The following is a 23,945-nucleotide window of genomic DNA, read 5'->3' as shown; positions in this document are numbered from 1 at the left end:
GATATATATAACCCCTTTTCTATCAATTTCATCCCATTTCAATTTTGATTATGCTTCACAATAGAGCTTTGAAATATGGTTTAATTTTCATGACATACTTTAGAAGAAATTAAATATTCTGCTCTATTAGAAAACCCTTCATGTTATTATGCAACAAAAATGTAGACAAAATAATATAAAAGCTTATTAATCTTTCAACTTTTAAAAAATATCTTTTTCTATCTGCTGGCCTTCTTCCTTTTACCTGTTTACTTAGTTTCCCCTGGAAAAAGAGAGAAATTTTTGAAAGTGAGAAAATCGCCCCCAAGTCTCTTTTTCTCTCAATCTTTAAGGAAGATTCTACTTCCATCCTTCTACTATTCTTCCAGTGGATAATACCAAAAGATGTGGAATTTTTAAAAAAATATATTTTAGAGGAATAAAGTCAGGAAGAAGGAGGGAGAAAATAAAATATCCAAGATAAAATTAGTATTTTCTCTTTCTTTAGTGTAAATCTTTATTTTCTTAATGCAAAAGTCCTGATGAAAACACTGAGGCAAGAACATTTAGCTGAGAACTATATTTCAGTAACAAAAACTTTTAAAGCCAAAAAAAGTCAAACTCCTCTACTGAAATTAATTTCCCTCTGTTTCCTGCAGATGGACTTGATTCAGACCCACAGTGAGAACAGGTTCGTCTTCCATAAATAATTGAATCAAGATTTGTCAGCTCCAAACAATGCCTTCCATGAGAATATGAACGGTACCATGCAGCCCTTGTGCTTGAGAAAAAAAATCCTACTAAAACCTTGTTTTAGTGTTGGACAACCCCATTCACCTCTCAGTGCCTTGCACAATTTGGATGACAGCAGCATTTCCACAGGGAGCTAAACTTCCCCAGGATGAGGGTACCCCAGCACGTGCATGCACATTTTACAGTTCAAATATGGAAGTGATATAGGGTGAATATGCAGTGCAAACTTGCAGCCACTACATCACGGACCATAAAACATCACTAAATGTTAAAGGATGGTCAACCGTCTACAGCAAGTGAGCTTTGCTAGCTTTGTCTTGCTTAACACATAACAGAGATTTTCAGCTGTACCTTATTCTCCCTGCAACATCAGAGAGATGTAGGGTTGGGAGGGACCTCAAGGGATTGCCTGGTCCAATTGCCATACTGAGGCAGGAGCAAGGATACCTGGAGCAAGCCTGACAGATACTCATTGATGAAGTGGAGTCTGCCAAATCCGGTGGTGGCTTTGCCCATGGTCTGAATCTATCCACAACTGAAAAGTTTTTCTGGACTGATGTTGGAAACTCCAGTTTCCAACATCAGTCTTTCTTTCCCTCCTAACTGACCTGATTGCCCTTCAGAAAACACAGAGGACCAACATTTTTTTCCCTTTCAAGCACACTCTTTCCATGGTAGAAGTCAATCTTCATGTTCCCCTTCAGCTTCCATCAGCTTAAACCAAAGTCAGTTCCTCCAACTGTTCCCCTGAGATCCTGCCTTGTAACAAATTTTTACTGATCTCCTCTGTCTCTAGCTGGTCTATAGCTTTCTTAAAGCCCTGTATCAAAAAAAAAAAAAAAAAAAGTCTCACCAGCCCTAATCCCAGCAGAATAAATGCCTTCTTCAGCTTGCCTAAGACACTGCTCCTGATACTTTCCAGAGAGAGATTTACAGGTTTTAGCCCACTGTTGTGTTACATTGTGTGCAGTTGCCTATCACTTTCCCCCTCCCTTTTCCTCCAAGATCCTCTCCAGCCTCACAGCAGCAGAGCTGGTTATTCCCTATACTGCACTTATGCATTTGATTTGCCCTCTTTACACGTGGTGCTTTGCACTTGCCTTTACTGACTTCACCTTGCTGATTTCGGGCCACCCTTCCAATTTATTGGATCATTATGGATTCTGATGCTGTCATCTAAACCACTTGCAATCCTTCCCATAACTCTCCCAATGTACTCTCTCTCTGTTCTGTCACTCAACTCTGCTAATGAAAGTGTTGAATAAAATCACATGCGGGGCAAAGACTTCTCTGGCAATTCCCTCCAGGTTTGACAGTGAAGCCCTTGATTACTTTTTGAGAGAGATTTTTAAATCAGTTATTGCCGGCTTTGTTATGACTGTGTTGAGATCATCTTTCACTCGTTTGCTATGAGACCACTACGTAGAAAAGTGTCAGAAGCCTTTTAAAAAGTTCAGATGTATCGTATCTACTAAATTCCCCTTATTCACTAGGCAGTTATCTTGTCAAAGAAAGAAATCAGATTAATTTGCCATGAACTCATCTTGACAAATCCATTCTGGCTGCTGGCCAGTGGAATAAAACTAGTTTTAACCGTTCATGACCAAAATATTCCAACTGAAGCACAACTGGATTTTTTTTGACTCAGCACTGGCAGGGAGGCACAGCAGGTACCCAAGGGAGAAATGCCATTTTGGATGCTATCCTGTCCTTCCTCCAAATTGATGGGAAAGGCGTAAAGCTCTTTAAGGAGGAACCTGCAGTCATACTCCCACGTAGGGTACGCTTTCATCAGCAGAAAATTTTTCCTGATTCTACCAAGGTTCTTGCAGAAAAAGCTGCAGGAAAGATGAATGAAGATAAGAGACATGCAGGCTCAGTCCTCAGTGCTCTCAGTATTTTCAAGAGGAACATGACATTGTACTACTTCAGACCTATAGAAATGAAGCAATGAGAAACGAAGAACTAGTATCCGTCATCTTTTATCCAATTACCTGATATCTCTTAGTACCACCAAACATGTTACAATACCACAGGCATTAGTGCAATAATGAAACCTCCCAGAGATTTGGGCTTTTTATTTCTTTTACAAAAACAACACAAAAAACCCAGCTCTATCTATCAGCCTCTCTGGATGTCCAGCGATGTCAGTTTTTCAGTTCTAAAACTCAGCCTAACAAAATTTAGGCATGGGAATTTCTTGATTGACCTGAAAAAATAGTATTTTAAGGCCTGATTCACTGGTATGATTCAACTTTTCTACAACGGGACACTTCCTAAAACAACTTGTCTCCTCATGCCACTGCCCATCCTAACAACTTTCCTTACACTCTGGTTGATAAACCATAGCACTTCTCCGCAAGTAAAGCTAGGCCAATATTAAGGAGATTTAACAGAAAATACGTCTTTTACCCACTGAAAAGCAGTGTCCACTGTGGAGCACAGCTCCACTGAAATCAGGCAGGATCTAGCTGGGTAACTGGCCTGACTTGTCTGGGTAACTCTTCCTTTTGAATGCCAACCACACACAGGTATTTTCTCATGAGTATACAAAATTAAGCCCTGCAGATTTCGAAGGATCTCTATGCAGACACAGGCCTAGATCACTCACTTGGCTTTCTGAAACTTCAGAACAGAAAAACACGAACAATCTCCCTAGCCCCTTCCATCCAAGGGTATAATACCTCGGGGGTTATCTTTTATCTAAGACTTGTTTATCCCTCTAGCACAATATGCTATAAAGCTGTGCTGTGTTGTGAGCTAGTCGGATGTATTTGCTGATCTAGTTGGATTAATTAAAACTTTGCTTCCTGAGAGATACAGATGTTATGAGTAATCCAGGACAACCTGATAATCCTTCTTGGGACCATCTCAGGTGGTTTCTTGCGCGGTGTGTGAGCAACAGCACTATGTAAAGGTTGATTTTCCACATTTATGTCTCATTATTTAACAGCCATTTTCAGTTGTTTTAAATAACATAGCTTAATAGCATGAAACAACATTTCTTTCTTCATTCTTACCTCTCCCACTCACTGCCCCACCTCTCTTGATACCATAAATTCATTTAAACATATCAAGCCAATGATAATAAAAGTAAAGCTTACATAAACACACACTAGCTATAACCTTGTAAAAAAAATCCCATAAAGCTTCCCAAAGAGGCTGTTTTACAGTTTTAAAGCTCTTTATATAAAGATACATTTTTGCTATAAACTAGAACCCGAATATCTAAAAATCTACTGCCATGTCAGAGTTAAAGCAAAACAAGGCACATATGCCCCCCGTGGTGCTTCTGCCAATTACCCTTGTATCCACGCCAATCTCACTCTTAGACTGAAGTTTCATGAAAAAGTGGATGATGCTAGATTGTTTACTCCCTAAGAGTAACTTGTTTTTTACTGTAGGCTATTGATGCATTTATACTCTAAGCCTTTTCCATGTAGCTGTTCAGAGAATATTAAGATTGCCAAGTTTGGGTGATGCACTGAGACCAATACCCTTCCTGGAAACACTTCATCTGCTCCAGCTGTGAGACATAACTGAAATTGCTAGTAATTAAAACATATCACAGAAAAATCTTGATATCCTTGCTTTGTAGAGCTGGTAGCACTTGGACTATGGTCCAGCAGTTAAAGCGTCAAAATGCTTTTCCAATGGTACTCAAAAGGGGAAATTTCCACTGAAAGGCAACTTCATGTAACTTTCTGTGTCACCTCCTTCTGTGTGCACTGGTGGTACATGTGAATGAACAGTTTTACCCTCTCTTGATTTGGATGTTAAAGAATGTACCACCTTTCTCATTGCCTCATCTGAAATACTAAACTAATAAATTTACCCCCAGTTTCACTTATAACTTGTATCACTGACTTAGTTGCATAGAAATCTTTACCCCTAGTCTTCTAGGTGACTTGCAGCCTTTTGAAAACCTTTCTTCAAGCTCTGAAATATCAAGATACGCTCACTTCAAAGACAAGGTGTAGAGGTGATGCACAGCTTTACTTCTGGTATTTCATCCAGCGGGATATTGGTGATGAGGTCAAATGCCAACCTGCCCAGAAAAAGACAGCTAGAAATACACCCAAATCAGCCCTTTTGGGAAAATCTTTGGCATCCTGTCTCAATGTTTAAAACCACTCTGGGTCAAGCAGTTCTTTACTGCAAGGCAGTCACCACATCAACACCTCCTCCTCCGTTAGCCCTACATCCCTTAGAAGCCCAATTAGAAACTAATTAATTCCTCCAGACAATCTCCACCTCCCCTAAATAAAATGCTCTTTGAGACATAGTTGTTAATGCACAGCTGAGTTTGCAGCCTTTCCAGGTGGATGCATGCTTGTGCAGAGGAGCAGGAGGGATGCAGTTGCACACAGAAGAGCTCCTAGTTGGGAAGCATCCTTGTGCCCTCCTCTCAGTAGCCTTGATCAGGGCAGTTTTGCCAAACCGTGTAGTAGATACACATCATACAATATAGAAGACCATGAAGAAGCGAGAAGATGCTTCATCCCTCCCTCACCGGGCCAAATTCTGTAGGACATTCAAAACTTTGCCAAGTCCAACCTGGTAATAACCTGCAAGTGCTCCTTCCAGGGGGTGCAGGTTATCACCCAGCTCTCCAGCCACTTCACACTGGTTGCTGTGGAAGCGTCCTGCACCCCACCTTGCCAAACGCAGTTTGAGGGTTACATCCCTATGTAGCTGAAGCAATTAAGAGCTCACTAGTGGGGCCATGCTCTTGTTCAACGAGATTTGGACAAGGCCCACATTTTAAGAAACTGTAAGGAGCAGCTCAAAAATTGGCACAAGTCGTCTACTGCTGAAGAGGTCAAACCCTTCTGCGGCTCCTGGACAGGTGACGCAGAGCCATGTCTCTCCCACACCCCAAATCCCAGCAGGAAAAGAAAATGGCCTTACGCAGGACTGACTCTTGTAGGACACCTTTAGAGCAGGGTTGGATTTCAACCATAGCTAAACACTCAGGCCTATAAATTCCTACAACTGTAAAGCTTTCTCACATTACTATCTGTTGCTGTAAAAAATATGATTTAATCTACGTTACTGGTAGCGATTTTTGCTAGAAGGTGCTATCTTACACATACATTTTCCTCGGGATCAAAAATTAAATCCTATGGACTCTTGGGACTGCTTGTCTGGAAGTCTGCCAGACAAGCGCTTTCCTACAATTACACACTGTTGTGTCAGTGCGTGGGCTTTGCCACTGCTTAACAAATTTACTAGATAAACCTCCATGATTCATACAAACAGCACTCAAGTGGCTAACTACCATATATTGGCAGGGAACTGACTAATGTTACTTGAACAATGAAAGAACCCACTTGAATAATGAATTAGGTTTTGGCAGATCAATGGAGAGATGACTGACAGCCCGCGGCAGTCCGTGTCACAACTCTAAAACAAGAGCTGAGGAACAGCAAGGGAGGGTGCCACAAGCAACCAGCAGCTTTTCAGCATCGTTCACCCATTGCTCAATACAGGAGGTTTTAGAACCTGGGGTGGCTCAGATGAGAGCATCTCACCCGATCTCCATAGGAAAGAGCTTGTCCTATTCTCTCCATTTAGTAAAATTAAAAGCAGAGCAGGGTATCAAGAGGAACCCACCCACACTCTCCTTCATCAGCTCTCCCCTGAACAATAACAACTTGGGGTCAAAGTGATAGCAATCACATCTGTTTTCTTTTCCAACCTGCAAATCATCATCTTGGGTATTTTTAAGATGAAAACAAGAAGTCAGCACTTCAAGCCATGAAATTAGAAACTGAGTTTTAGAAAGAGCTCTCTAGAAATTGCTCCAATGGCCAGCAGAAATGACCAATTTTCCAGAGAAGGTATCCCATACAATCACTGCAACAAATTCTTCTGCTCATACACAAAACCAACTTGAATTAACAAGCCTGTCCTCACCATAATTTAAAACCAGTCACTGAAAAATAATTTCTCCCCCACAACAACCTCCCCATAAATCTGGAAGTAAATAGAAGCCAAAGCAAGAGATGTATATAAGCATCTCCCTAAAGCAAAAACAACAAAGCACCCTTTCTGAGCTCTTCTGGGGTCTGACAGATGACTTAAGAGATTCTTCTGGGACCTTCACATGCTGAGAAACGGTGAAGTATTCAACGTTCGTTGACATTCCTGGCTTCAATATCTTGTTCTGACCTTCCCTTGCAGCAAGGATCATCAGGGAATTTCAGTGACCAGTGGAATATACTGGATTTCTGTTACTGCTTAGATACAGTATGTGCTGGGTTGAGCCAACTCAGCTGGATAAACTAACTCATGTAAATGCCATATTTATGGGGCTAGGCTGACCCTGCAATCTGCTCTATGTCATTCAGAGCAATTTCATTGTTACACATGGACAGAGGCAAACCGATTGCTCCCAGTTACACAAGAAGCATGCAGAAGTGTATCAGGGACCTTTTGAGCTGCCATCTGGGAAGCTGGCCACTTTTCTCCCAGTGGAAGCGCAGGAGGAAAGAAGGCATATGGCAGTACACAAACTCTTGTCGTTTAAACATTCACATTTGTTTCTTCAGAAAACCCCATCTCTCCTGAATTCTGCAAGCTGTTTCGCCCTGCCATATTGCCACCTTCCCCAAAATGCCTTTTCCCTTTTACAGACTTTCTGCTCACTGAAGTCCTGGCTGTGCTCAGCTGCAAGATAGTAATAGCGTACAAACCAAAAGTACCTTTCTGGCTTCTTTCTTAATACATTCCTTTTTGTGAAAGGCACAAACTCAGTTAGTTTTCCATGTACATCTATGCCTGTGCTGCAGAAGCCTAAAACTTCCTGTGGACTGAGCTAGAGCAACATGCAGCAGCAGAGACTGAGTTTCTTGCTAGAGGCTGTGAGCTGACAGAAGATAATGGGAGGTTTATGAGAAAGGTCCTTCCTGAATGATAAATGATTCCTGGTCCATTCAAAGCATCTGACGGACCTACCGATTTGTTCTGTTCCACACAGAGAGGGGACGAAATTACCTATATCAACACAAAAGGAGCTATAAAAATCAGATTTTCAATGCATATTCAGCAACTCTAGGCAGAAAATGCAAAGTAGGTATTTAAACAATAACCCTTGTAAAAACCTTGCTTCCTTGTTGTAGGATGCTTTATGTTTGCCATTTTTAGCTTTTCAAGTGTCAAGAAGCAACAGAAAAAATATTGCTGAACAGCACTGGACACCAAGAAAAAGCAAGTGAGGCAAAAAGAAATCTGAAGTATGCTCCACAAGATGAAGTTAAGTTATTCAAAGCTCTCTTTTCTGCAAGACAGGTGATGTATTTCAGTCTAAATATCCCACCCGATTCCATCCTCAGTGAACAACCAAGTGACAAACTGCCAATCAAATTGAAAAGCGTCCCCATTCATCTGGGTTTCCCCCGCCACCGCCCCGCACCGAGCAATGCTTTATCAGCAGGTACAGAATCTTAATTTGGCTATTTTTAACAAGTACACCATTTTGCAATCCTGCCCACCAGAAGGATTTGCAAATCTCTCCAAATACTCCTCCCAGGTCCTGATAACTTTGCCAGCATGAATAGGAAACTTTGGGCTTGCAGAACAAGCCGCTGCTAGCTGACAACGCAGTGAAGATTTTCTTTCGTATCTGCAGTTTGCATGAGTAGGCAGCTGGGATTGTGATGAATTACTATCTTCAATTCCACTGCTAAGTTTAAGACATTTATTTGGCACAGTCTGTTAGAAAAGACACTACCAATATCAACTATTGGTGTTAGCAAACTATTGGGGGAGAACTACCAAAGGTATTTCACAGTCTCTCTGCTTATAACAGGAGTCAGTTCAGGGGCCAGAGTTTTTATTGATTGAACTTTAATTGAATTTTGCTGAATGTTTATCTCAAAATACTGTTTCAAAAGAAAAACTAAAACATCTTGTTTTGAAAACAACTTGAATAGTTTTCACTTCTTAGTTACACTTTTTCTTGGGGCCAAATCCTTTTCCCAAGCTCACTGGCCACTTTGATTGCCTGAGAAACTGCATTTTCCATTGGCTATTTATTCTGCCTTCCTGTCCCATTTTGGTGTTCAGACTGTCCTGCTTTCAGTAGCTGGCACTGCAAAGCACGTTTATACAATCCTGCAGGTCTGATCTCTTTGCAGAAATACTGCAAGTATAAAGTCCATGACCAGTATCTATTTGGAAGTTGGCATATTTTCTAACCAGTGTTCAACCAACTAAGCAACTCCTTTTAGATTTCAGCAGCAGTCATCATACTGATGTGCTTCAAACCTTCATTGATATGTTTGCAAAAGATTCAATCACTTGATCACAATTGAGAATTTTTACACTTGCAAATAGTCTAAAAAGGTTTCTTCTGTGTGTAGCCTTCCTGCATGCCACAATGCTCTTCACCCCACTCACAAGAGAAGCCACATGTATTTTGATGGCATTATTTTTATGCAATAAGCAACTTAACTGTTCCTTTGCCATGCTTCTTCAATTTTAGATTCTACTTTTGACTTTGCCCAAAAGCCTATAAACCTACTCATGGTTTTCCAACTACTAAGCTTACAGGTACCACTTACAAATTTGACATGTACATTTAATAATTTTGTGGGTACCAGTTATGAAAACTATTAAAATCAGCCAGTGGCACATACACAGGCTATTGTAAATGTCAACTCTGATACTGCTATGTGTATTCCCCATCTTTAACATGTGTTTCAGAGATGAAAAAGCAAGAGTACAATCCACCTAGAACAAATACAAAGCAGGTTACAAGCTCCATTGCCTTTTCACTTACGGAGGCCATGTATCTATTTTCTTATTACTATTATTATTATTCATTATGGTTTTATGGCTCTCACCCGACCCTAAATCATTTACCACAGCTGCTTAATTGCTTCTGCGGGGCAACAGAAGTCCCCACAAAAGACAAGGGAAGTAAATATTACAGTATTTAAAATGTTCTATATCCACTTCATCCTCCAAATCCCCAGCCTTCTGTAAATACCACAAAGCAGTTTCAACAAATGGCTAATCAGCACCTATAGGTTTTCTATGGCCTAGCTGCAATAGCTCATTAATGCTGTAGCTTGGGGATTTGCTTTTTATGGACTTTGAAAATGTTCTGAAACACATCAAGCCATCATGTAACGATGCTGTTCAGCAGAAATTTCATTGCACCGTGCTGCAAGTAGAGTCCTACAACTGTAACCCCTCTTTTTAAAAAGCATTTAAAAGTCTCCAAACAAATGGCTTTAATCTTCTAAAGATCTAGAAAGACTGTAGCAAGAAAACTTCCTTTTTATAGTTCAGTATTTCTCTGAGATGAGCTCAAAGTGTTAGCTGAGATAATTATCAGAGAGATTATGCAGATCTTATTTTCAAAAGGTTTTGTTTGCTCTCTTGTTACATAATTGCTTAGTGTTTGTATGGAGCTCAGAAAATTGAAAGCATCAGAGAAATACCAAGAATTATTTATTTAACAGAAAAATAATTCTCCCAAATTATATTAACATTTTCAGCAGTCTTTACTATATTTTGAAGATTTCTGTCAACCTCGAGAGCTGCTCAGTGATCTAACCTTGGTAGCACATAAAGTAAGAAATGTGCCTTAACAATATTGGTTTTAGACTATTTCAGCTGAGCTGCAAAACAGCAGAAAGCAGAGAAAAGGTGCAATATAGTGTCTTATGATTTCCTTCACTTCTAGCTTTGCTGGTGCCAAAGGTCACCACAATCTGGAGGTAAAATCAGGACTTGTAAGTCAAACCAGTGCCATGAAGTACACAATCACTTTATGGAATCACTAAATGTTTCGAGAATTGGCTAAAACCAGCTCAAACATTTCCAAGCCTGTTCAAGTTTATAAGCAAAACTCAGTCAGACTACCTGAATTTGAATATACATTGTAACTTTTAACCAAATTCCAGCCAAGACCATTCAACCACGACGAAAGCCATCTTTAAAGTGTAAATAAGAGGCCCTGAACTCAATATAAAATTATCATTGAGCACACTTACGTACATACCACACTTAGTCTCACAAACAATTTAAAAGCTACAGCAGCTTCACAATTTCAATTCCTGTTTTCAATAATTCCAAGTTCATTTCACGATTATTTACAGGTACTTCAGATTTTTTAGGATGACAAGAAAGCTTACAGCAAGTGTGCTATGCAACCATCGTAGTAGCTATACAGCTACCTTTTTCTTAAACACAATAAAATCAAATTCTACTTACAGCCAACCATCATCATGGCCACTGAAAAAATCTTCTCTCCATCAGTGGTTGGTGCTATGTTTCCAAATCCTATCGTTGTAAGGCTTGTCATGGTAAAGTAGAGAGAGGATATGTACAAGGAGTCTTTACTGGGTCCTCCTTCCCACTGCCCTGAGCCAGTGGTGTTGTATCGATACGGCGTCCCAATACTCAGTGCCAATTGGTAGAGCCAGCTATCTGTTTTGATTGTATTAGTGACTTCATCTATAACTTCGTAGTCCCCGATGCTGTACCATATGCAGGCTAGCCAGTGGGCCACCAGTCCAAATACACACACCAACAGTACCAGTACAGCAGCACCATATTCCAGATAATGGTCCAACTTCCTGGCAACTCGACCAAGTCGTAGAAGACGCACCACTTTTAAGGAACTGAAGAGGCTACTGATCCCCTAGAAAAGAATAAAAATCATTATTTCATCTGAAATATCCTGCTTGTTAAGACAGCAGGCTGTACAGCAATTCCTGCATCTGCTTTAAATCTTTCTACATAATTTCTCATGTCCCAGATGACAGAATACAAGATCAAACCCTCCTCCCCCTCCACTACTTTTGTCTTCATCGGGGTAAATCAAGTTTGGCACTCATTAGGTGGATAAATTACTTCGTTCAAGCTCAGTCTTTCCAAGTAACAGAAGAGTTCTGTGGAATCCAAGGTGAGAAATGGCATGTTTATTACAAAAAGGAGCGATTAGATACTTTGCCAGTTTGAAGTAAACAGGAGACTCTGCTTTGAGCTCAAGGAGGTCAAATGTGGTGCAGGAGCAGTCACAGATGGAACTACAACATCCAAGTGGAGTCTTCTCGAAGCTGTTCAGAGAACAGTATTCTATTAAATCCAAGCAGAGGATTGCTATTCTGGCCAAAACGGGGGTCCGCTTATTTCAACAACCCTCGGCATTAACAGGTGCTCAAGAGAAATGTCAGAAAGTAATTGTAATGGGTAAGTACAGAGAAATCTGCCTATTGTTCCTCTCATCCACCAGGGAGTAGCTGGGTAACTTCCTCTAGTCCAACAGTCTCCACCTCATATTATCCTTCACCGCAGCTAATAAAACTCTAGATATTTTGTTATTTATAAGAAGTCTCACTGATTGAACATGGAACTAACAACTGTGGGCACATCACCTTTCTGAGTGAGAGTAATACAGACCACAAGGCACTGGCAAGAAAACCACATGCCTTTGCTTATAGGGTTAATTTCCTTTCCAATCAACAGACATTGCAGATATTTTCCTAATGCAAGTATTTGTGCGATGTTTTTTTTTCACGCAAGATAAATGAAGTACAAATAAATTAAAGTACAAATATTCAGGGAATAGAAGCACAGGAACCATCAAAAAGTTAATAGAAACATCTGAGAGGGAACAAGAAATGTGCACAAGTGGTTTGCAATGTATTTTAATAGAGTTTATAGATGCAGAAAGAGAAGAAAAATATGTTCCTGATCTATTGCAATCCCATGATATACCTAACTTGGGCATTAAATTAATTAGTGGCTCAAAATAGAAGGTTTGTAAAGGAAGGTTTCTAATATAAAACATTCAGAAGCTGAAGACATTTAATTTAAAGTAGAAATTAAGACATAGAAAGCAATGAGGCAAACATTCCTAGTTACTGTGCCAAGATTAAATTGCCCTTTTCTATGCATCATTATCAAATCAGTCTAGTCAAAACACTGGCTAATTATATTATCAAACAGTGAAAGACTGGAGTTTCTGGAGTTTTCCATACCAGAAAAACATTAATCTCTTTTGCACCTCTGTTTCTTTTCACAACTAAGGTTTGAAGGGTAACATACATCTGATATTTCTAGATGTAATCTGTTGGACAAAGTTCTTGTATGCTTTTCAAATCCTGTTGGAATTTGTTTCAGATCCCCAAATCCTTAATAAATTGAAGTTCTATATTTGCATTCAAGCTCTCATGATGACTAATACCATGGAGGGAAGTGGAATTTTCCCATTTTGATTTCTGTATTTTGCATTTACACAAGAGACAGGTGTAGTTGATCATTCTTATTTCCATCTAAATGTATATCTACTGATTTGCTTTGGGATATATATGTGTGAGGCACTCTGAACAGTCAACTTGTCCAATAAACTGGGAAGTCCATTACAATGTTCATTACACAATGGACTGGGGCCAATGGACTACTGAATGAGAGTCACGGCCCACAGAAACAATATCTACATTAAAAAAGAAAACCACAGAGTAGTTTAATAGTGTATTTCGCAAAATTAATCTGCAGTGCGTTTCAGTGAATTAACCCTGACTCTGAAAGTTTACAACGTGCTGTGAAATCAGAGGGAGAAAACAGCAGGGGTTGTTTTTTTTTTTTTTGTAGGAGAAGGTCCTATTGCATTGGTCAAGGAGATATACATTATTTCCATTTTACTTAAAAAGTCACTGTTCATTACCAAGATTAAGGCTAGGGAAGGAGTTAAAAGACCTGGAATCTCAACTTGGGAGTCCCCTTTTGCACCCAGTAGTTTAAGTTCGTCCCAGTGGCAAGGCTTACACTGCTCTTTCTACTGCACAAATCCAAACTGAGAGTCAACCCTTGTTCAACAGAGTTTACAGTCCAACACTCCATCCTCCATCCAGAGTACATCTTCTCTGTCTAACTTATGTGGACATTTTAGCAGTTGTACAACTAATATAATGCAGCATTTATTTTAAAGTCTGGGAGAAAGTTTGTGCTATGATTTTTTTTTTCCTAAGCACAGGTAACAATCACATCTCTTATGTATAAAACAAAGAGAAATGTTTCATTTTAGCTGACATTGAAATGTATTCTTTCCAAATTCATTTAAGTTTCACTGTAAGTCTTAAAGCCAGTTCAGTCTGACCCACTACTTTAAGGCCAAAAAATCAGAGATATATTTATTAAGCATTCACATTTCATGTCTAATCTTGCAAAACATAAAGACAATACTGGAAGCTTTAAAAGCCTATTCCATAAAATACTACCTAGGAAAGAGCAATTAAGCACATACTAAACGAACATGTGATGCATCGCACTGTTTAAGTACTGGGTTGGGTTAAGCTGGTACCTTTATACTTAAAAAATCGCCTGATGATTAAATGCACAATTGTTAGTAAACAAAGCTCTGCCTCAGATTCAGCAACGATCTCTTTGGTGGAAATTATGTGAAAGACTAACTGCCTTGAATTAAGTTTGGGCTATTCAGAAATTCAGTGTTCTAAACTCAACTGATTGCTGGCTGCCTTTAATTTCATTTTTCTTTTAACTGTATTTATGCTCCATAATGAATATTTTGGAAATCCTTCTACTAAAGGATGAGCATCAGCCCTAATTGAAGTAACCTTAGCACTCAAGGAACAGAGAGGTGATTAGAAACCTTGAATGGCATGTAATCCTGTTTGGCACTAGCATTGTGTAAATAACACACGTTCTTGATACCAAGGATCCAACCTTCTGGGAGGAGCATTTGTCACTCTATTGCCATATTTAGTCAGTTGGGCCAATTGTCTGCAATATCTGCTGGTCTGTGTTCTCTGAGAATATCTCTTTATGTTATGAACCATGTAATGCTGCCCCTTGAGGTTTTGACTAATGTATTTGATCATGTCTTAATCAGATGAGGACATTCAGCTTCCTCATGTTCAATCATCTCAGCTGTAGAAATCTTTTAACTGAAAAACCACCTACTCCAGAATTGCATTTTGTGTGTCAAGTTTGGAACCAAATTCCTATCTGATACATACCATTGACTTAAGTGCTACAAGTGTGAGTCACAGGAGACTTTCCCCATGACTTCTAAGGCCACTGGATCAGGAGAGGACACGAGCAGTAGCTCTGAACCAGCCCTTTCTGTGCCACCATTTCTATTTAGCAGACAGCTGAAGGCACCACAACGGATGTGGACAATGTCAAATTTATCCAGAAAGACATTCTTGAGGAATGGATTTTCAACTTTGGAATTAAATTAGCCATTCATGATTAAACAAAGCCCAAGTTTCATGACAGAAGCGCCTTGCAAAGTCTGCAAAGTCTGTGTTCTCAAATTCTCTTGACATACTAAGAAAGGAAATTCAGTTTGATAGTGGAGGCACAAGTGATGACAGCACTCTGTCTGAAATGCAGAGGGACCACTCCTTCCTATTAATATTACCTGAATCTTGCCATTTCAGATCCTAGATGTTACCACATTGTCAAACTTCAGTCTTCCAGGATGAAAGAAGTGTCTAAGCTGTGTGTCTACACCTGGCTAAACTTTTCCAACCACAAGGCTCAGAAACATGTTTCCTTCAATTGCGATATATGCCATGGGAACAGACCTCTGCATCTCGAGCAAGAACAGGGAGCCAAGTTCTCTTGTGCTTAATGAATCCCTGATAAGCCAGGCAATAGGAAGGATGAAGCCGTCAAAGTCATGTTATACAGGGGTCGAGAGCCAAATGTACAAGAGGATAAGGGGAACACTGTCACCAAAGGAAAATGAAGGTTAACAAGTGCAGGAAATCATTCAAGTTAGCGTGAGTGCCAGAGATGTCCTCCTAAACCAGGAAAGGGAAGGTGGAGTCTGTTCTACACTGAAGGAGCAACAGAATAGCAGAGCTGAATCTTTGTAAAAGATGTGAAAGATTTAATCAGCTGGTTACTTGCTAATATAGTAAGTCTTTTCTGCAGTAGGAAATTATTGCCTAAGTGTTGAAAAAAGTAAAATAAAACCAAAACCAGCCATTAGTTTCTACCATCCAAATATACTAAAATCTGCTTAAATCTCAAAATTAAATCCCAGTATGCTGAAATAGTAAATTTGTGCATTTTTTTTTTTCCTATTAGGGAACAACGTGTTTTTAACTCTAGGCACTTTTTTGATTAGATTTCACTCCATGATTTTTTATTTATTTGTTGTTAGCTGTGGGCACATATGCAACAGCAACAAAAAAAAAGCAACATGCATTTTAAATGTGTTCTAAAACTGAAATCCTACTGGCTCTGAAAATGGGGATCGGTACTGCATCATTTAGCAGAAAACACTGTCTCAGAAAAGGTCAGAGGAAAAAAAAGAAGAGCTTTTCACTGTGTTTTGATGTTCAGCACATTGTGGTTTTGAAGAATTTATGGAGTGGCCAAGAACCAAAGCTGGGAACCTTTCTATGAAATGCTGTAGGGCATGTTGCCACTGTAGTCAAAGGTATGACTGCAGTATCTACCGACTTTCTTAAGCTAAATTTAAGCTAATATGCTTAGAGTAGCTAGATGCAAGCAATTACAGCAACCTGCATTCAGCACAACTAGCCATTAAAGTGATCAAACCCTCTGAGGAGTTCACAGCCCAGGCTGAGCTCTTTATCTCCGTGCAAGAGCAAAATGGTTTCATGTAAATTGAGCTTGAGCACACCTGCACAAACCACAGCCGCACCCTGACTGAGCTCTAACCGCCCTCCTGGGGTGGGATTCGTCTCACATAATGTGAAACCTTACAGCCAACCACCCGGTCTGTGCGAATTGTCCAGCTTTCCTCCCTGGTGAGTGAAGAGAGGGGCATGTCAGAAGAGTGATTCACCCAATCCGTCTCAGACAGCCGGGGACGGGATGAATCACCTCCCGGAGCTGTCTCTCTCCCCTCCTGCTGAATAAAAAGAAGCTGAAGCCTATCACTTACACAGCTTATGGGAGGAGAAATTAAAACCATCCTTAGAAATCGGGATAGCCCAGATCTGGGCAGCATCCAAACCTGTATGATGTTATTACAGAGATAGATATTATGGAGCACAGCCTCACAATGTGAGACTTACCTTTCTCGGTATGAGCCTGGAGAATAAATGCTATTAATAACAGTAGGCTGAGATTTTCTGCAGATGCAATAGCATGCTTCTTTCTTCATTGAATGGCCAATTACTCCACAGAAAGTGATGCTACACTACATTTGGTTCTGATAGGATTTTGCAGAAATCCCCATTGGCTTGAAGAAGGAATTGAATCAGTTCATAAAAAAATGAACAATCACAAAGTAAACTGGACTGGAGTTCTTGATCTCAAAAGGGCAAGAGCTGGTAAATTATAAATGATAGTATATTGAACTATAGAAAATAGTAAGTGAAGACAACTGGACTGTGAGAGATAGGAGAGTCAGACACCTGGCAGCAGAGGACACCTGGCAAAAGGTACAAAATAGCCAGAGGTTGTATCTCAAAGAAGGGGAAAGACTTGTAAAGCTGGGCATCAGTTATAAATGTGTAAATAATCACCCAAAGTTAAAAAAACTGAAACAGAACTGACAATATATAAGAAATTAAAACTTGATCAACAGAAAGCTCCACCCTAGAGGGCAAAAAGAATAGGGAGAGAGTGAGAATTGCCAAATGTCACATTGAACTTTTCCATGTAAAGAACATTAAAACAAATACCCAAAGATTCTCCACATTCATAAATGAAAAAAGAACAACAAAAGTGAACAAGCTGCAATGAAGCAAAAATAATCCAGGCTTGGGCTAAAAATTAAATTAATTCTTAGCTTTAATTTTCAAAGATGATGTTGATGTTTTCCAGAAAAGCTAATGCATCAAGAAGGAAATAAATAGATACATTACCTGAACAAATGTTAAGGGAAGGAGTAATTAGAAACATTGAGATAAATCAAAATGCAATCAGTGCAGCAATAGGTTTGCTAAGCTAAGGTTAGATGGGATCTAGCCAAGTTTTCCTGATAGCTTTCTCTAATAACACATCCCATCTTCAAAATGAAAGAAACGCAGTATTTCAGTAACGCAAAGGGTGAAATTACTAGGAAACACAGAAAGAACAGGGACCACAACTGGGATTGTAAAGTAACTTGTGAAAAGGATGGCAAAATGGAATCCATTAAAAGGCAGTCTAGCAACAGTTACAAATCGCAATTCTCAGTGATTTTGTTGGTTTCCTAGTGAAGTAAACAGAAATATTATATGGCCACAAAATCTGCTGATGGCACACCTTTGGAATACACTGTTAATGCAAAGAATAACCAGGTGGGAATAAAGGAAAATGTGATTAAGCTTAATAACATAGAGTCTCAAGGCATCCATTACAGGGCAAATTAACAAAAATTTCTGCAACTACAAAGATATTTAGCTGAAGATTACTGAGAAAAAGAAGTATTTGGGTATATGGGTCAATCCCACAGTGACTCAGAGCAATCAGTGGGTTGCACTCACAGAAAAGGTTAATCCAGTTCCAGGACAGATCAGTTGAGTGTTTCCACTGTCAAGAGGAAAAGCCAAACCCCAATTACAAAGCGAAGATGAATTCTCCGCTTGGAGTAATACGTACAGCTCTGCCCTAAAGATATGTATTCAAACTTAACTCCGTGCAGAGAGAGGCAGCTGGAATGGCCAAGAAAATTTTCATAACATTTCATAAATGAGGTTTCTAGATGAGATCAGTTTGCTTAGATTAAGGAAAAGAAAATGGGCACGTTTATGCAGGGGAACAGGGGATGACTGTTCTTTCTAAGCACATCAAGGAGATAATCATGAGGGAAGGAAAAGAAATATTTAACCAAGAAGGTTGGCACAGGGACAAACGCGCAGACTGCAAATTAAAACAGATTTGCAGACACCATGAGTTAAGGCGTATTTCGACCAGTTTATGGGAAGGGTGATAGGATGAACCTGCCCCCCAAAACCAATGACTCAGTGACTCAAAAGGTCCCGGTGAGTTTTACCCCTACTATTTTTTTCTGCTTTTGTTTTTTCCTTTGAAAAGTTGAAGTGAGGCAAATACAGTCTCAAGGGGTGGACGCATCACATCTCAGCCTAAACTATACCGTGGAGGGGTCTGCATCTGAGCTAGTCACACTAGCATGTCATTACAGTCAATAGAGAGAAACAGGCATTTTAGGGCAGGGTGACTCCTGAGACCTATTTTGGAGATGCATCTTAGAACGCGAGGAGCCATACTCTGAACGTGCCTGTATCTCCTTGTGGACTATGCCTGGCCCTGCATTTCATCAGATGAATCCCATGCTTAGTACATTTTGAAATACAGTCCAAATACTTTATTTAAAGAACCATGGACAAAACTTTCACTACCTTTCCCTCACCAGAAGTAATTATACACAAAAAAAATTCACCCAAACAAATAATTTGGCTGATTCTGTAAAGTCAAGGTATAGTTCAGCATTTGGTTTTGAAGCAGTGGAAAAGGCACCATTTTTGTAAACCTTGGGCAATCTTTCCCAAGCAGTTGTTACATGATAGTACACAATGTAAAAGACAAAAAGTGCCTACAGATTTTAGGAACCACTGAAATGGTGAGTCTTGCCAACATGAGCGGGTGAGCTTGTAGGCACATATCCAGAAGGTACTATTCTGTGCAGTACAGGAGGGGTATCCAGGAGGACATATAGGCTGTTTGAAATTTAACCAGCAAGTCATTCCCAAAAGAAATTTTTGAGCTTAGCTACTTAAATAGAGCTTAGCTCTAAAATCCCTGGTTAGCTCCTTAATGCTTCTTTACTGGAGTTAATGTTAAAATAAATCTTCCAACATATCTCAGAAACCCTTCTTTTTTAGGTAAACAATTAATGTAATAAAGTTGCATAGTTACAAATCGAAATCCTGGAATGAGAAAAATAAAAAAGCAACATTTCTGATTTATCACCACCTTAAGAACTGAATTTAGGGTTGTATTCAATTATGTAAATCGACACGGGAGCAAGGGGCTTTGCTTCTGCACAAGCTGTCTAGATCCTGGGTCCAGATACAAGCAGAGCCCATTTAATACTTGACCCTGTACCACTGGTAGCAATGGGAGTAGTGACTGCAGTGAGCGCAAAATTGAGTCCTTACAGCAAAATGAAAGCAAGTAGGTTTTCTCATGCAGTCTCTGAAAGCACCTCTAAATTTACTGCTTGAGATTTATCTTTTTTTTTCCAGGAGGATGGGGGAGCTTTTCTTCCCCCCCCCCAACACAAATGTCAATAAGCTATAACATTATAAATAAACTTCTAGTGAATTGTTTATGGCACAACTATACAATGCAATACATTTCAAACAGTGAATAACTGAGGTTATAAAAAGAAGGGCGATTTCAAAATATTTCTTCTAGATTCAAGGTAAGGGGGATGTGGCATCTTGCACTATTTATTTGTCAGTGCAGCAGTGTGCCCAACCGAGGAAAAAAGAAGATGATATCATAAAATCTGATAATTTTCACTTATTTAGGGGAGGTGGATAGAGGATGAAATGGGAGGGAGAGGAAGGTGTGTCACATTGGTTGGGACAGCTTCTGAGCAGGATACTGAACTTAGACCTACAAATTTCCTATGACAATATAGGAATAAAAAGAAAAGAAATATCTGGAGAGAGTAACCTGAGCTGCAATGTTTCTGCAAGTACTTCTGGAACTACACATACCCTTGATGCCAAAGGGTAGATGTAACACCGATGCAGTCTTGAACAAAATAGAGACTCACAGCAAGTTACAAGGCTGTCTCGCTAGTAAAACTTTGCTAATTCTGGTATTAGCCATGCAGTTAGTTTCTCCTAGGCTGTACCTTGTCTCCATTTTGTGCAGAGCAATCGCCCGTCCCTAAGCCTGCAACTCTTTTCCTCCCATTGACGGCTGTGCACAGCAACCTCAGTAACGTGGATTTGTGCTACTCCCATCAGCATTATTTCAGTGAGTATCTGACTGGATTATTTAATTTGCCTCGTCTCCTTTGTAAGCCTTCCCCTCCGTTGTGAGCGAAGGGATCACGCAAGACTCAAAGCTCCCCTTGAAAGTACTCCACACACAATTTGCCTCAACTGGACTCTGCATCACTTAATACAGCTCTGACTAAAGATTTGATTTAAATGGCTTGTACCCAACATCTGCTTCCCAGTAACATATACAACACATTAAAAAAAAAAGGGGGGGGGGAGGGGAAGATCACTGAGACATATAATTAAAGTTCAGTATGCCATAATCCGCATCAGAGCAGTGCAGCACAAGGCTACCAGGTCACATCCATCTCGTGGGACAACCCTGCCTGCTCTCCCACCACCCCCTGCATCGACTCCCGTTCAGGCCCTTCCCTTCACAAGTTGCCCCTCACATCAAGATGACATTCATGCGCCTCCACAGGGGAACCTGCAGAAATATCCTAGACCTTGTAGAGCATTAAAAAAGCTGGTAATTAAACAGTGGCAGAACTTGAATAAAACCTTAGCTTCAATAACAGCTAAAGAGATGTGATGTGACTTTGCAACTAAGTGCAATAGGGTGATAGGGGTGAATAAGCGACAGGGGTGAATACAGTTGACCATCTACATAATCTGCCAAAGGTGGATACATTTATATTTGGACATTGTAACCAAGCCATTGTATTATTAGATTGTGGTTTTCTGCACACTACAGCAGGATGACAGTATTCTTCATATTTAATTGCCTTCCAACTGCATAACAAAGGGGAAAATGCCAGGTCCCAGGCTTAGTGCGTCTGTCGTTATGTTGCTAGGAGTTTTCATCATAGTTTAACACTTGGCTGCAGCAAGGATTTAGTTCTGGGAATTAGTTTCTCCGTGTCAGTCACCTAGATTTAAGAAAGGTATCTAGCCATAGACTTTATTTCAGAGCCAAAGCCACATTCTTGAAACACGCCAATTTATCTTCGCCTTGCATATGCCACTCAGACTGGGGTCCATAAACCCTTCTTCAAACATCTCCCGAAAAAGGAATGTTTGCAGTAAAGCACTGCTGATGTGAATATAGCTAAACGAGTTGTATCAGCTTTTATTTGCTTTCAATTTACAGACATTGCTATTTTAGTTGCTATTAATTGCAGTGATGCAAACAAGTTTCTGCTACTGCTGAAATAGATTGATAATAGTAATTAAAAGGTTACAATTACAAGGATCCCATGCCTTAATATGTCCCGCACAGATCACTAAATTTTAAAGGCCGTTGGGTCATGTAGTTTTACATTATTAAACAATAGACATAAAACTTCAGAGTTTTAGGTCATTTAAATTTGTCTGCTTTCACTTCCAGCCATTGGCTCATGAAAACTAATTTTTGCAGAGAGGATGATCTTTTATACAACTCATTTGAAAACCATCTATTTGGCTATCTGTAGGTACCATCCTGACATCTGGTCCCATTCTTTGCAATATGTGCCATGTCATTTTAGGGCCATGTTTCTGGCAGAGATGAGATCAAGCTTCTAGGTTTTGTTTCATTACAAACTCAGAAATTCATGAATCTCAGTGAAAATTCCCAGAAAAGAAAAAAAAAAAAACACACACCAATATTTTTCAAAATGGCAAAGGGGGCTTTTTCAGCGGTATTTAACACTTGATTTGTGGAAGCATTTTCCATTTGGCCAAAAGCCTGTCCATCCACCTAGTCTTCTACTCCTATGTACTAATTTACAGAGGCTCAAATGCAGCCTCTGTAGCACTGTATCAGTGTGCCTGTACGTGAGTGTGGGTACCTGAGGTCCTTCCAGCTCCACGTACTCTCCCAATTGCATAGCTCCATGTGGGGACAAGAGCCAAGCACCTGCAAAACATTCTGGTTTCCCTGGGATATAAATCCGTGCATTTGGTCCCAAAGGGAGTTGCAGCACGGTTTGACCATATCTGAACAAGCAATGGGATCAGCGTCCTCAGGCACACTGTAAACCCATCTGCTGACAATTTCAGCACAGTGTAACTCTGATGATTGTGATTTGTATGGAACTGATGGTTACCCCTGCTATAAACAATCTTCTGGTAGCCCAGACTGACAGAGGTTGGATACTTATCTCTCTCTAGTAGGCAGAACACATACAAAGGCTAAGCCTGAAGGTAACATAGTTCTCTAGCTTCAAAAGTAGGGAGTCATGTTTTTAGAAATATAAGTGAAGGTGCATACACCAATGGAAAGAGTTGATACATACACCCAAGTACTCAGGGAAAAAATTAGAATGGCTTCATGTAACTCTAAGACAAACATCAAACTTCCAGTCACTACATAATTCACAGCCTAATAACAACAGGAACTTCATGTGACCAAAATCTTTAGATCTAAACACCATATCCCACATTACTCCAAACTTCTTTTCTTTATTTTTTTTAGTTAAAAGAGGAGACAGACAGACACCCAGACAGACATGCACTTTTGGACTAAATCTGAAGTTTCAGAGAACTCTTTTACTTAAAAAAAAAAAAAAGTCAGCCTAGATTCAGAGACTCTCAGCACACACCCTCTATTCTGGTTCGTACCTTAAAAATTGGCTGGATTCCTCAGTATGTTCTACAGTGTCCCTTCTCACGCTTTTATATATGAAAGGTTTTCTGTACGGCTTTGTTTTAGCCAGAATATATTTCAGTGCAAGTAATGTTTCCCAATTAGAAAAGATGCCATGCATTTTTCTGATTTTTTAGGACTACCAACCTACCAATTTTCTTAAATAAAGTACATATCCCACTAAGGATTCCACTTTCCTTTCTCTTAGCTCATTTTTCTCCAGCCTATTTTACCTTGTTTTCCTACCCTTTCAATACCACTTAGCCACTTAATTCCTCATCCATCACATCAATTTAGATCACTCTATGCTGTGCAAGGTATCTCTCTTTCTCATTATCTCACCTTTCCCCCTCCTTGTCATACATCCAAATCCCCCTGAGCAGACTGCAACAGCCTGGCTCTGTGACTCCGGGCATGGAAACCTACACCGCTAATTCTGCCTCAAATCATCTTAATCCCCCCAGTTCTCAATTTGTGTGTCATAATCCTTTTCATTATATCCTTCTACTGAGGCTCTACATCCACTCAACAACAAAATAACTTTGATTTGCAGTCATGTTTGCCTCAGGTGGGAATTTCACAAGACTCCAGCCTTGGCCTAATGTTGTCCATGATGGAAATGACACTGTTCCTACTCTGGCCAAGACTGACTGCATTTGCAGAACTCCAACCCTCAGTAAGAAAACTCACATTTCCTTTTTTCAATCTCCTTTTTTTAA

The 23,945-nt window shown here is 39.8% G+C and overlaps 1 protein-coding gene across 1 annotated transcript in view; it reads right to left on the bottom strand.

The window, feature by feature from the left end:
- Window positions 1–23,945, bottom strand: part of KCNH5 (potassium voltage-gated channel subfamily H member 5) — a 167,136-nt gene that overhangs the window by 92,422 nt on the left and 50,769 nt on the right. The window contains exon 7 of the mRNA XM_052783445.1: window positions 10,960–11,389. Within this exon, the coding sequence (XP_052639405.1) occupies window positions 10,960–11,389 (430 nt within the window). The remainder of the gene's footprint in view (window positions 1–10,959; window positions 11,390–23,945) is intronic.

This window comes from Harpia harpyja, chromosome 3 (genome assembly GCF_026419915.1).
Source record: "Harpia harpyja isolate bHarHar1 chromosome 3, bHarHar1 primary haplotype, whole genome shotgun sequence".
NCBI classification, from domain to species: domain Eukaryota; kingdom Metazoa; phylum Chordata; class Aves; order Accipitriformes; family Accipitridae; genus Harpia; species Harpia harpyja.
Note: the sequence above shows the minus strand (reverse complement) of the source record. Positions and strands in the feature narration are given on the sequence as shown.